The sequence below is a fragment of the Tupaia chinensis genome, unplaced genomic scaffold (genome assembly GCF_000334495.1).
Source record: "Tupaia chinensis unplaced genomic scaffold, TupChi_1.0 Scaffold000178_1, whole genome shotgun sequence".
In the NCBI taxonomy this organism is placed as follows: Eukaryota; Metazoa; Chordata; class Mammalia; order Scandentia; family Tupaiidae; genus Tupaia; species Tupaia belangeri.
This window is the reverse complement of record NW_006159653.1, coordinates 232,891-247,481: the sequence shown is the minus strand read 5'-3', so window position 1 is coordinate 247,481 and position 14,591 is coordinate 232,891. Positions and strand designations below refer to the sequence as shown.

At 53.8% G+C, this 14,591-nt stretch overlaps 1 protein-coding gene across 1 annotated transcript in view; it reads left to right on the top strand.

Annotated features, from left to right (window-relative positions):
• LUC7L (LUC7 like) overlaps positions 1-14,591 on the top strand; it is a gene marked incomplete at its 5' end in the record, with an annotated part of 41,626 nt that overhangs the window by 10,862 nt on the left and 16,173 nt on the right. The window contains 2 exon segments of the mRNA XM_027771022.1: positions 9,428-9,538; positions 12,784-12,927. Coding sequence (XP_027626823.1) covers positions 9,428-9,538; positions 12,784-12,927 — 255 coding nt within the window.

Genomic DNA, 14,591 nt, shown 5'->3' with positions numbered 1-14,591 from the left:
GCGGGGAGAGAAAGTGAGAAAGCAAGCCACCAGGTCCAGGACTAAAACCGCAGTTGGGTCACATGGAATCCAGTGCCTTTAATCACCACGCCACCTACCGGCCATCTCTCTTTCTTGTTTTAATGCAAAAATGCATCATGACTTTTCCAACAACCCAATGATAATTTAAAAGTCGTTAGACTAGCTTTGTGGCCTAAAGAAGCCAGGTCTTACATGGTCAGCCCCACAGTTACAGCCCTGGAACCCGGGGCTTGAAAAGCCACACCAGGCTCAGGTAGCCTCACTCTTCCCCAGTGGGGGCGAGATGGGGAGGAGTGACACTGTGGACATTTGCCATGGGGCTGCTCCATCCTCTCTTCTCATCTCTGGTGAGCACAGGCACCCTCTAGCCAAACTTAAAATAGGACAAAAATGTTTAGATTTTCTAAAAGCCATTAATGTTTAAATGTGAAAATATCTTATTTCAGTGAAGTTCTGATTCATATTGGTCTTTTTTTTTTTTTTTGAGAGAGAGAGAGGTTTTGTTACAGGTGTGATTTTCAACCTGCTGGGTATGTGACTTGAACTGTGGTCGGCCTCATGGGAGTCCAGCACCTTAACCATCGTGCCACCTGCTGGCCCCAGCAGTTTTTAACTTTAATACTGGTCTTAATGTAACTTTTTCTTTTTTTTTGAGAGTTTTTTGCCATAGGCCACGTGCGCTCACCAGACAGGCAGAGACAGAGAGACAGAAAACAAGAAATCACCCCCCAGGGGGGGTGGCCATGTGGCAATCCCTTTCCTCTCCGGATCTTGGGCATGCATGCACACACGCCCAGCTTGAGTTTAAGCCACCAGGTCTGAGACTTCAACCACGGTCGACTACATGGGAGTCCAGTCCAGCGACATAGCTTTTATGCCAACTTGTGGTCCCTCGTTTTTTTTTTTTTTTTTCTTTTTAAAGTGTTTTGTCATAGGATGCATGTGCTTGCCAGAGAGAAGGAAAGTAAAAAATCACCCAGTGGGGATGGCCACACCCCAACCTCTTCTCCATTCTCCTCTTAGGAATTTGAACATGAGGGCCGGTGTGATTTTCAAGCCTTTGGGTCAGGGACTTGAACCACCGTCAGCCCTGTGGGAGTCCAGCCGTCTCTCCCAAGTGGCTGACCACAGTTCAGGTTCTGGACCTGGTGGCTTGCTTTCTCACTCCCCCTCTCTGTGTGTCTGTCTGTCTCTGATGAAATGAATAAATGAATGAGCAAATAAAATTAAATAATTCTTAAAAAGAAAGTGCTGCTTTTACCTTTGAGGTCTTTCAGCCGTGCACGTTTTGAGATCAGACACCCTGAGCTGACAGATCATGCCAGTAGGGTCACACCAGACGCGGAGGGTAGTCCTCTCTTGGTGGGAGACACTTGACGTTAGAGGTTTTTGCCATAGGGCACGTGTGCTCACCTGAAAGACAGAGACAGTGAGAGGGATGGTGAGAAATCACCCCGCAGGGAGGATGGCCACATCACCGTTTCTAATCCATTTTTCTCCCAGTGTCTTGGGTATGCACACGCACATGGCTTGCGTGATTTTGAAGCCACTGGGTCTAAGACCTGAACTGTGGTTGGACACGTGGAAGTTCAGTGACATAACCACAGCATCCACTGGCCCCAAAACACACTTTTTTTTTTTTAAGAGGTTTTTGCTATAGGGCACGTGTGCTCACCAGACAGACAGAGACAGAAAGTGAGAAATATGGACACACCGCAATCCCTTCTCCATTCTCCTCTCGGGCTCCCGGGCATGCACACACACGCGCCCGGCGTGAGTTTTAAGCCACCGGGTCCAGGATGCGAACTGCACTTGACTACGTGGGAGTCCAGCGACATAGCCATTACGCTAACTGCTGGTCCCAACGCATTTTTTTTTTTTTTAAGAGAGTTTTTTTTTTTTTTTTTTTTTTTTTTTTTTTTTTTTTTTTGCTATAGGATATGTGTGTTCATGAGAAAGACAGCAAGAAGTCAACTCCGGGAGAATGGCCATACCACAATCCCTTCCCCATTCTCCTTTTGGGATTTCGGGCACACATGCACATGTGCCCAGTGTGAGTCTAAGCCACTGGGTCTGGGACTCGAACTGTGGTCAACTACGTGAGAATCCAGTGACGCACACTTGCCTCCATCTGCTGGTCCCACAAGAAGACACACTTGTAACCAAATATTCTTCATGTCCCCCCGTCTGCAGCTTTGCCTCCTCCAGCAAATCCAAAGTGCAGCCACTGCCCTGTCCCAGCTGCATCATGCCTGGATCCTTGGGACTGCCCTGTGAGGAGTGGGGGCTAGAGGGTAGCAGGGGTCTGTGGGTGCGGCTGTGGTGCAGAGCTGGACCTAGGCCCCAACACACATAATTCTTTTTGTTAATTATACTTGTAAACAAGAAAGACGGTAGAAAATACTCACATAGGCCCAGCAAGCAGTTCAGAGGTTAAGACAGCTGGGTCCCAGGTGGCTAACTGCAGTTCGAGTCCCAGACCCAGCAACTTGAAAACAGGCAGGTGTTTACATATGTGCTCAAGATCCCAATGTAGGCTAGAGGAGAAAGGGTCCGGGTGTGGCCACCTCCCAGGGTGATTTCTCAGCCCCCTTCTCGCAAGTCTGTGCCATACAGGAAAGACTGAAAATTGGTAGACGTGTTGGGGCCGGCAGATGTGTGGTTAAGGGCACATGGCCGATCGCAGAGCAAGTCCCAGACCTGGAGACTTGCTTTCTCACCTTCCTCTCCTCCTCTCCTTCCTTCCTCTCTGTCTCTTGCTCACCTTCCTTTCTCCCCCTCCGTCAAACTAAAATAAAGTTAAATAAAATAATTTTTTAAAGAATTCTTTATTTACCTAATTTTAATTTGTTACCTTTTTTTTTTTTTTTGGAGAGGTTTTTGCTATAGGACACGCGCTCTCGCCAGAAAGAGACAGACAGAAAGCAAGAAATCAACCCCCGGGGGAGACGGCCACGCTACAATCCCTTCTCCTCCATCCTCCTCTTGGGATCTTGGGCATGTATGCACTTGCACTGTGTATGAGTTTAAGCCACCGGGTCTGGGACTTGAACCGCAGTTGACTACATGGGAGTTCAGCGACATAGCCATTATGTCAACTGCTGGTTCCTGTCATTTTTTTTTTTTAATATTTTATTTTATTTATTCGTTCATTCTTTTTTTTTTTTTTTAGTTTGACCAGAGAGAGACAGAGGGTGAGAGTGAGAGAGAGGAAGTGGGAAAGCAAGCCACCAGATTCAGGACTCGAACCCTGGTTAGCCATGTGGGAGAGTCCGGCACCTTAATCATCACGCCACCTGCTGGTCCCGTGTCATTTGGTTTTTAAATTTGACCAGAGGGGAAGTGAGAAAGCAAGCCTCCAGGTCTAGGACTTGAACCGCTGTCAGGCATGCAGTAGTGCAGCACCTTAACCATCACACCACCTGCTGGCCCAATAAAATCTATTTTTTTTTTTTTTCAAAGAATTACTCTAGTGACCAGCAGTTGCCGAGATGGCGATGTCGCTGGACTCCCCACATAGTCGGAGTCTTGCACCAGCTGCTGCCCTGTAGATGGTATTGTACCCTTGCTGGGGTATCTAAGTGTGTAGAGAATCGTTTCAAAGGCGCCTGGGAGGCTTTTGAGTGCTTGCCTTGGAGGAGGGTGCTGGAGGAGCTCAGAGGCCTTTTCATTCGGTGGAGACTTCGCCCCATGCAGGGTTACTTTTTCAGTTAAGAGGTGCCCACCTGGCCTGGCCTGACATGCGGCTCACACTCAGGGCCCGTAACCACTGCTGTCGTGGGGCCGTCTCCTCTCCCTGGAGGGTTACGAGTGTTTGTAGGAGGCCTGTCTCACAGAACTGCCAGGTATTTTGCTTTTGTTTTTGAATTTTTATTTAATTCATTATTATTAATTTTTGATTTGCTGTAGGGCACAGGTACTCACCAGAGAGAGAGAGAGAGAGATACACCAGTCCTGGACTTGGACCACACTGACCGTGAGAATCCAGCACCTAAATACCACACCACCTGCTGGCCCCAAAATTTATTAAAAATTTTTTTTTAATATTTAATTTTACTTAGTTTTAAAATTTGACCAGAGAGAAAGCTAAAGTGAGAAATCAGGGTGCCGGGTACAGGACTAGAACTACAGTCACCAATGTGGGGGTCCAGCACCTTAACTGCCATACCACCAGCCAGCCTCAAATTTAAAAAAAAATCTTTTTGGGGGGAGAGGTTTTTGCTATAGGTGCATGCGCTCACCAGAAAGACAGAGACATGGAGAGACAGAGACCAAAAGCGAAAAATCACGCCCCAGGGGGGATGGCCACGCTGCAATCCCTTCTTCTCCAGTCTCTTCTCAGGATCTTGGGTACGCACGCACATGCACCGGGCATGGCTTTAAGCCACCAGGTCTGGGACTTAAGTACATGGGAGTCCAGGAATGTAACCATTACACCAACTGCTGGTCCCCTAAATTTAAAATGTTTTAAATTAAAAACACTGATAAGGGACCAGCAGGTGGCATGGTGCTTAAGGCGCTGGACATTCCCACATGGCTGACCATGGTTCTAGTCTCGGACCTGGTGGCTCGCTCTCTCTCTCTCTGATCAAATTAACATAAAATGAATAAATATAAAATTAAGTAAAAATAATGAAAAAAACCTGGTAACAAGTGTCTGGTAGGTAGTATGTGCTCACTGTCCCAGACTCCTTTGTTCAGAAAGGCTTTAAGGTGAGCAGCCTCCCCTCCCATGGACCAGCTGTGGGGCCTCGTCCTTGACACCTGCTGTCACAGCTTTCAGATATCCATTCAGGGTGAGCCATCACTCATACACTTTCTTTAACAGTCTTTGCCAGAGGGTGCGTGGGCTAGCCAGATTTAGAGAGGGAGAAAATGAAAACCCCCGTGGGGTTTGGCACGGTCAGCCCCGCTTCACTTCTCCTGCTGTGGAACTTGGGGTGTGTATGCCCATGGGGCCAGTGTGTTTTTCAGGCCTCCTGGGTCCAGGACTTGAACTGGACAGTTGGCCACATGGGCTCCAGCTGCCTTCATCACTAGCTGGCCCATTCGTGTCTGTTTGGTATGCATGTTTGTATTTATTTATTTAGTTTTTAATTTGACCAGAGAAGGACACACAGAGAGAGAGTGGGAAAATGAGTAAGCGAGCTTCCAGGTCCAGGTCCAGAATTTAGACCGTGGTCAGCCGTGTGAGAGTCCAGCTCCCTTGACCACCACGCCATATGCCTACCCCATGTTTTGTTTCTGTTTTTTTTTTTTTTGCCTTAGAGTGCTTACTCACCAGAGACAGAGACCATGAGAGGAAAGCAAGAAATCACCTCTGGGGGGATGACCATGCCACAGTCCCTTCTCCATTTTCCTCAGGATTTTGGGCACACACACAGATATGCCTGGCGTGAGTTTTAAGCCGCCGGGTCCGGGACTCGAACCGTGGTTGACTGTTTGGGAGTCCAGTGGCATTAGCTATTATGCCATCCGCTGGTCCCACCACCTGCATTCATATCATGAGGCGCAGCGAGACACCCCAGAGCTGCTGTCGTACATGGCATTCTGTCCAAGCGAGGGTCTTGGTGCTTCTCTCATTCTTTGAGATGTCCTGGTGAACGTACCCAAACAGCTGGTTGTGGACAAGCCCTGTGGCCTGGTTAAGGCAGCTGGATCCCACAGTACCACCTGGCTTGAGAAACATGCTGGGCACGTGTGTGTGTGTGTTCAGAACCCTAAAAGGAAGGAGGATGGAAGAAAAGGGGTGTGCACGCCAACTCCCACGGGGCACCCTCTCTCCTCAGTGTGTCTTTCTCACTGGTGAGGAAACATGCTCTATAGCAAAATCCGAAGTAAGTAAAAGGCTGATCGAGGGTTTGTTCATTGCCAGAGTGCGTGTGTACTCAGGGGGCGGTAGAAGCCCTCCCTCCATGAGGCGTGGTCCGGGCCGTCCCTCCATTTCTCCTGGATAGGGTGGTGTGCAGTGCACGTGCCCACACCTGCTGCCTGGCCTGTGTCTCAAGCCACTGGAGCCAGGACTTGAACTGCGCAGTCAGTCACGTGGGGTCTGGCTGTTTGAACTCCCATGTCATGGAACTAATTCTCTCTCTCTCTCTTTAATGTAAGAAATCTCCAGACCCCACCTCCCAGGCTCGGATTATCGATGTGAGCTTCCTGTCTTGTCTCCGTTCTGCCCTTACTGTGCTGGGAGACCAGTTCTGATTACCTGTTCACAGATGCGTGGTCTGCTAGTTCTTAGTGAGACGTCCTCACTGAGAACCCCCTTCTGATGGGAACTGCCCTCGATTTGTCAGGACTGAGTGCAGGGACGCTGGAGCCAGGCACGAGGGCCCTTGCGTCCTGACTCCATCTCTTAGCAGCTTGGACCTTGTGTTCAGCCCTGAGTCCCATGTTAAGGCCCTGGGAACCCTGAGCTGTGGCAGCTCTGAGTGCTGACAGTGCCATTACTTCTGGGCAGGCGGATTGGGACCACACCACACAGCCCAGTGTGAGGCGTGATCAGCCTCCGGCTGCAGCCTTGGGGTCTGTGGAGCTGCCTGGTTTGACCTTGTGCTGGTGCCCTGCTCAAGGACTCCTGGGAGCGCATGCTCCTGACCTGAATGGCCACAGTGATCGGATGGCATTCCAGAAGTGCTAGGTTAGGGTCAGGACCCAGTTCTTCCAAGAGGATTTTGATCAGTTAAGTATTCTATTTAATTTAGAAGTCATTCTGGGGGCTAGCAGGTGGCATAGTGATTAAGGCACTGGATTCCCATGTAGACAACTGTAGTTTGAGTCCTGGACCTGGCGACTTAAAACTCAGGCTGGCACATGTACGTGCGTGTCCAAAATCCCAAGAGGAGAATGGAGGAGGAGGAATTGCGGTGTGGCCTGGGTGATTTCTTGCTTTCGGTCTCTTCGGTGAGCACATGCTCCCTGTAGCAAAAATCTCTGAAAAAGAAAAGAAAAGAGACTGATCTGAAACTGAGAGGCACTGTGAAGGAGGGGTAGTACTGGAAGCCGCCATTCACAGAACGGCACGGCAGCCGAGGGCCAGCAGGGGCAGGTGGCTGAGGCTCTGGACTCTCGCTTGGCCGACTGTGGCTCTAGTCCCAGACCTGGTGGCTGGCTTTCTCACTCTCTTTCTCTGGTGAGTGCACATGCCCTATAGCAAATAAAAGAAGATAATTAAAATTAAATATATTTTTAAAAAAACATGGCAGTCAGAAGGCCCCCTCCATGGTCAGTTTGTTCTCTGCTGTGAAGTTGATGGTTTAGTTCAAGGGTATCAGACGTGGCGTCTACGGCCACTTTCGATTCTGTGTAATATGCAGCCTCTGCCTAGCGGTTAAGGGAGCAGGTTCCCACATAGCTAGCTGGCCACAATTTGAGTCCCAACCCTAGAGGTTTGAAAGACAGGCTGGGGGACCAGCAGTTGGCGTAATAGCTACGTTGCTGGACTCCCATGTAGTTGACCATGGTTCGAGTCTGGGACCGGGTGGCTTAAAGTCACGCCGGGCGTGTGTGCCTACGTGCCCAAGATCCCGAGAGGAGAATGGAGAAGGGATTGCAGCGTGGCCATCCCCCTGGGGAGTGATTTCTCGCTCTCTGTCTCTCTGTCTCTCTGTCTGGCGAGCGCACGCGCCCTGTAGCAAAAACCGCTCTCCCAAGAGAAGACGGGCTGTGCACGTGGGCCCCAGACCCCGGTGGCTGGACGGAGGGGAGGCGTGTGACAGCCCCCTGGGAGGTATCCTCTGCACCCCGCTCACCTGCGGTGATTGAAGAAGAAAAGATGCAGGTGACCACTTCGCCTGTCGCAGCACGGGCAGGGCTGTCAGCCCCCTGGGCCTTTTCGGTGGTGGTCGCTACGTCTGGGGGACAGGAAGGCCCTGCGTGTGAGCCGGGCCCCAGGCCTGTCTGTTGAGGGCGGACAGCGTTTGCCCTTCTGGGAGGTGCAGTGGACACGTGCGTGCGCGCCTCTGCGGCATTCGATTGGACGCAGTGAGATGTTTGCCAGAGAGTATTTGGATGACCAACAGGGAGAGTGAGGAAACGCCCTCCGGGGAGGTGGCCACACCACCGTCCCTTTTCTGCATTCTCCTTCAGGATTCCCAGGCACGCGTGCACACACACCTGGTGTGTGTTCAAGCCACCGGTACAGGACTCAGGACTGTGCAGTTGGCCATGTAGAGCCAACGCCTTGACCACTGCGTTGTCAGCTGGCTCAGGTTTGTCCTTTATGGGACACACCTGCCCCCCCAACCCCCAGCCTGTGGGCAGCCAGTCGCTGACACTCGGCCTGTCGAGACTTGACTGTCCACGCCCGGCCTGCCTGTGGCTCCCGGCCTGCAGGGGACATGCTGCCTTGTTGCTGTGACTGGGCCGCCTGGAGCTGGTGCTGGTCCCGCCCAGGAGGCTGAGTGCCAGCCTGGGGCCTGACCTGACCCACCCTGGGAGCCCCTCACTGGAGAGCATTCTCACTCCTGGGACTCGCAGCCCCGCCATCACGCGGCTCTCTGCAGCACTTGGCTCCCACTGCCCCCAAATTCCTTTTCCGCTGTTTTTTCTTTTTGGTAGATAACTGGCTGACTTGTCACTGCCAGCCACGCTCAGTGTCATGCCTGATAGGACGTCAGCTCCGCAAGCTCCCCGCACTGTGGTTTCCACAGTGCTCCTCGTCACGGTTCCAGACTGAGGGCGGAAAGCTCCGCTGGGCCGCGCCCCCGGGACTCAGTGCACCTGTCCCAGCACGGCGCCTTCCACACGCATTAGGGCTTATTCATTCGCTGCGTGTTCTTGCCAGCTCTTCTGGCAGGAGGCAGTTACGCATCTAGAGACCCTTTCCCTCCCTTTCTGAGCAGACCAGAACCAGTCACCCTGCTTGGCACAGCTCTCAGTGACGCCTACTCCGTGGCAGTGTTGAGGTGGGGGGTCCTGCCCTGAGAGTGGGGCGGTGCTGCCTGGCTCAGGAAGGCTGGGGTGCACTTCAGGGCACCTGCCTCACGCTGAGTTCTCAGCTAGCCTTTCCTATCTCAGGGCCAAGGGCTGTGGTCAGAGTTTCTCGGGGTGTGTGCCACCGCGTGCGTGACAGCCGCGCTCTGCCCTGGACCGGGCCGTCGGTGCCACCATGTGCGTGACGGCCACACTCTGCCCTGTGCCCTGGGCCGGGCTGTCGGTGCCACCGCGTGCATGACGGCTGCGCTCTGCCCTGTGCCCTGGGCCGGGCCGTCAGTGCCACCGCGTGCATGACGGCTGCGCTCTGCCCTGTGCCCTGGACCGGGCCGTCAGTGCCACCGCGTGCGTGGCGGGGGGCCGGGCCGTCGCGGCCACCGCGTGTGTGACGGCCGCGCTCTGCCCTGTGCCCTGGGCCGGGCCGTCGGTGCCACCGCGTGCGTGACGGCCGCGCTCTCTTCTTGGCCAGGCCATGGATCACTTGGAGTCCTTCATCGCAGAATGTGACCGGAGGACTGAATTGGCCAAGAAACGGCTGGCGGAGACACAGGAGGAGATCAGCGCTGAAGTCTCTGCGAAGGTACGCTGGGCGCCGGGGCACCACCCCCTGGGTGGTCTGGGTGGGCAGCGTCCGAGTGAGGGCGGAGACCGTGATCCAGCCCTGTGTTGGGGACCTCACCCCAGGACGACACCTCTGCCCTTTTGTTTCATACTGTTTTTCTGTTCTGTGTTTTAATTTTTATTATTTATTTATTTGTTTATCTAAATTTGACCAGAGAGGGATATGGGAGGTGAGAAAGCAAGCTGCCAGGTTCAGGACTCGAACTGCAGTTGGCCGTGTGAGACCCAGTGCCCTTAACCACCACACCACCTGCTGACCCCATTTCTTTTCAGTTTTCTTTTTAATTCTTTTATTTTGACCAGAGAGAGAAAGTGAGAAAGCAAGCCACCAGGTCTGGGACTCAAACTGTGGTCAGCCACAGGAGTGTCCAGCACCTTAACCACCACACCTCCTGCTGGTCCCTTAATTTGTTTTATAACTTGCTGCAGGGCATATGAGGTGGCTGAGAGAAAACTCCCCCAAGGTGATGGCCGTGCTGCAGTCCCTTCTCCGTTCTCTCGGGACTTGGGGTGTGCATGCACACGTGCCCTGTTTGTTTTTCTTATTTTTTTTTTAAATTATTTTATTTAACTTTATTCATTTATTTATTTCAGTTTGACCAGAGAGGGATAGAGAGAACGAGAGAGAGAGAGAGAGCGAGCGAGCAAGCTGCCAGGTCTGGGACTTGAACCATAGTCAGCCATGTGGGAGTCCAGCACCCCTACCCATCAAGCCACCTGCCCGCCCCAGCCCTGTTTGTTTTTCAAAGTGTCGGGTCCTGTGGGATCTGGCATCTTCACTACCACACCTCCTGGCTTCAATTCGTGTGTTTAGACCTAGGCGTTCTAGGGCTGGCCTCATAGCCTTGTGGTGAGGGAGCTGCATCCCACACTGCCGGCTGTGGTCCACGTCCCGGCCCAGCAGCCTGGAAGCACAGTGGGTACGTAGGTGCCTGGAAGCACAGTGGGTACGTAGGTGCGTGGAAGCACAGTGGGTACGTAGGTACGTGGAAGCACAGTGGGTACGTAGGTGCGTGGAAGCACAGTGGGTACGTAGGTGCCTGGAAGCACAGTGGGTACGTAGGTGCCTGGAAGCACAGTGGGTACGTAGGTGCCTGGAAGCACAGTGGGTACGTAGGTGCCTGGAAGCACAGTGGGTACGTAGGTGCCTGGAAGCACAGTGGGTACGTAGGTGCCTGGAAGCACAGTGGGTACGTAGGTGCCTGGAAGCACAGTGGGTACGTAGGTGCCTGGAAGCACAGTGGGTACGTAGGTGCCTGGAAGCACAGTGGGTACGTAGGTGCCTGGAAGCACAGTGGGTACGTAGGTGCGTGGAAGCACAGTGGGTACGTAGGTGCGTGGAAGCACAGTGGGTACGTAGGTGCGTGGAAGCACAGTGGGTACGTAGGTGCGTGGAAGCACAGTGGGTACGTAGGTGCGTGGAAGCACAGTGGGTACGTAGGTGCGTGGAAGCACAGTGGGTACGTAGGTGCGTGGAAGCACAGTGGGTACGTAGGTGCGTGGAAGCACAGTGGGTACGTAGGTGCGTGGAAGCACAGTGGGTACGTAGGTGCGTGGAAGCACAGTGGGTACGTAGGTGCGTGGAAGCACAGTGGGTACGTAGGTGCGTGGAAGCACAGTGGGTACGTAGGTGCGTGGAAGCACAGTGGGTACGTAGGTGCGTGGAAGCACAGTGGGTACGTAGGTGCGTGGAAGCACAGTGGGTACGTAGGTGCGTGGAAGCACAGTGGGTACGTAGGTGCGTGGAAGCACAGTGGGTACGTAGGTGCGTGGAAGCACAGTGGGTACGTAGGTGCGTGGAAGCACAGTGGGTACGTAGGTGCGTGGAAGCACAGTGGGTACGTAGGTGCGTGGAAGCACAGTGGGTACGTAGGTGCGTGGAAGCACAGTGGGTACGTAGGTGCGTGGAAGCACAGTGGGTACGTAGGTGCGTGGAAGCACAGTGGGTACGTAGGTGCGTGGAAGCACAGTGGGTACGTAGGTGCGTGGAAGCACAGTGGGTACGTAGGTGCGTGGAAGCACAGTGGGTACGTAGGTGCGTGGAAGCACAGTGGGTACGTAGGTGCGTGGAAGCACAGTGGGTACGTAGGTGCGTGGAAGCACAGTGGGTACGTAGGTGCGTGGAAGCACAGTGGGTACGTAGGTGCGTGGAAGCACAGTGGGTACGTAGGTGCGTGGAAGCACAGTGGGTACGTAGGTGCGTGGAAGCACAGTGGGTACGTAGGTGCGTGGAAGCACAGTGGGTACGTAGGTGCGTGGAAGCACAGTGGGTACGTAGGTGCGTGGAAGCACAGTGGGTACGTAGGTGCGTGGAAGCACAGTGGGTACGTAGGTGCGTGGAAGCACAGTGGGTACGTAGGTGCGTGGAAGCACAGTGGGTACGTAGGTGCGTGGAAGCACAGTGGGTACGTAGGTGCGTGGAAGCACAGTGGGTACGTAGGTGCGTGGAAGCACAGTGGGTACGTAGGTGCGTGGAAGCACAGTGGGTACGTAGGTGCGTGGAAGCACAGTGGGTACGTAGGTGCGTGGAAGCACAGTGGGTACGTAGGTGCGTGGAAGCACAGTGGGTACGTAGGTGCGTGCCCAGCCTCAGCAGGGAGAAGTGCCGGAGCGAGGCCATCCATGCCCACTGGCCGTGCCCTCCCCTTTTCTCCTCGCTCTAGTGACCACATGTGCTTTTTGGTAGTTAAAAAGACAATGTAAAGATGCCGTACCCACGTGGCCGCCCGTACCAGGCAAAGTCGACGGCGGCAGAGCACACAGAAGACAGCCCGGCGGTCCCTAGCGTCTGACTCTGGGCTGCTCTGGGGGACAGGTGTCGGTGCCCTGGTTGGCACTTAGCACGTGGGCGTAGTTTGTAGCTGGGACCTCAGGAGTGCCCATAAGGCTGTTAAAGTTGTTGGGGTTTGCGTGCCTCATCTGGGTCTTAAACTGTCTTTTCTTTTTTCCCTAAGAATTATTTTATTTAACTTTACTTATGTAGTTTTTCATTTGACCAAAGAGGAACAGAATGAAAACAAGCCACCAGGTCCAGGACTCAAACTGTGGTCAGCCAGCACCGTTAACCACGCCGCCTGCCGGTCCCCTGTCCTATTTCTTTGCAATGGGACAGACCAGAAATGCAGCAGCACAAACACTCGTTTCTTCTCCATTCAGAACCTTGTTAGATGTCCGCTTACCCGATTCTTTTCTCTCTCTCCTCAGGCAGAAAAAGTGCATGAGTTGAATGAAGAAATAGGAAAACTCCTTGCTAAAGCTGAGCAGCTGGGGGCAGAAGGGAATGTGGACGAATCCCAGAAGATTCTTATGGAAGTGGAGAAAGTTCGAGCGAAGAAGAAGGAAGCTGAGGTGGGAGATTCTGGCCGTTTGGGCTTGTGTGAAGCCACACCTGCATTTCCTTACTTGTGTTAAGCGTGGCTTCTTGGTAGTATCAGCTCCCGTCCCGACCGAGAGGAGGGTAGAGCTCCCGCTGTCAGCCTGTCGCGCCCGCGGCGTGTTCATAGTTAGCAGTCTGCCGCCTGGCCCTGGCCCCTCGGATTCCTGTTGGCATCACCTTGTGGGCTTTGAAAGAAGTGGTGGGTGCCTGCGTGGCAGTGCTGGGCGTGTCCTGTGGCGGAGCACCGTCCCACTGCCATCCTCTCCTGCCCAGTGGCCTCTGGCCATCCCACCCCTTAGTCTCTCTCACGTGGTCAGACCTGTGCTGTTGCAGCTCTGTAGCTTTTCCGTGTTGGGTTCGTGCCCGGTGGTCTGCACTTAGTTTTCTGTGTGCCCTCTCGTGGCTGATAGCGCGTTTCTGTTAGTACTGAGTTCTGTTGTACTGTTTGGGCTCGCCGTGGCAAGGCCATCCTGGTCGCGAGCTTGTTTGGGCAGTCAGGAATAAAACCCCATGCCGGTGCGGTTGTTGTGTGGGGGTACACGTCCAGCTCAGACGGTGTTCGGGCCTTCCCTTGTGGCTACACTGCTGCCATTCCCAGGCCAGGGAGTGAGGGCTCCTCTGCTCCATGCGCTCACCAGCACGTGGCGGTGGTGGCGGTGGTGGCTGTAGTGGTGGTGGTGGCGGTTGTGGCGGTTGTGGTGGTGGAGGTGGTGGTTGTAGTTGTGGTGGCGGCGGTGGCGGTGGTGATGGCGGTGGTGGTGGCTGTAGTGGCGGTGGTGGTGGCTGTAGTGGCGGTGGTGGTGGCTGTAGTGGTGGCGGCGGTGGAGGTGGTGGTGGTAGTGGTGGTGGTGATGGCGGTGGTGGCGGTGGTGGCTGTGCTGGTGGCAGCGGTAGCTATGGTGACACAGTGGTGGTGGTGGCAGTGGTATGTTCTCAATCGGCGTGTTAGGTGTGTGGTTGTGCCCTTGGCATCTCCTTAGAGCTGTGGTTTTCAATGCACCTTTTGTCTGCATCTCTCTCCTCTTGGACGCAGCATCCGTCCAGGTGCCCAGGGGCTGTGCCTGTCTTTCTGCCTTTCTGTAGGTGCGTCTTCCATTGGCCGTGGGCAGTGAGTGCACCCCCACAGGCCAGCAGTCCCTCCCAGGGAAATGGCCAACATGGCAATCCTACCTCCATCCTTCTCTTGGGGTTTGGTCACGTACACACAGGCACCTGGTGCAGTTGTGCTCACAGCTGGAGCGGCTCAGCTGGCCGTGGAGGGCCCAGCCTCCCCAGCTACCGCCACCACTCATGGCTGTGCCTGTTCTGCCCGTCTTTTAAATTAAGTAATTCGTTTTATTTTTCTTTTGTCTTTTCTTTTTCTTGGAGAGATTTTAGCTATAGGGCCCATGTGCTCACTGGAGAGGCAGAGAGAGAGATAGAAAGCAAGAAATCACCCCAAGCAAGGGGTGATGGCCAGGGCACCATCTCTTCTCCTCCATTCTCTCCTCAGGGTTTTGGGCACACACACACATGTGCCCAAAGTGAGTTTCAAGCCTTTGGGTCTGGGCTCAGACCGTGGTCAGCCCTGTGGGAGTCCTGTCACTCCATCTACTGGTCCCAAGTTGTCCGTTTTCTTAATGTCGAGTGCTTTGCA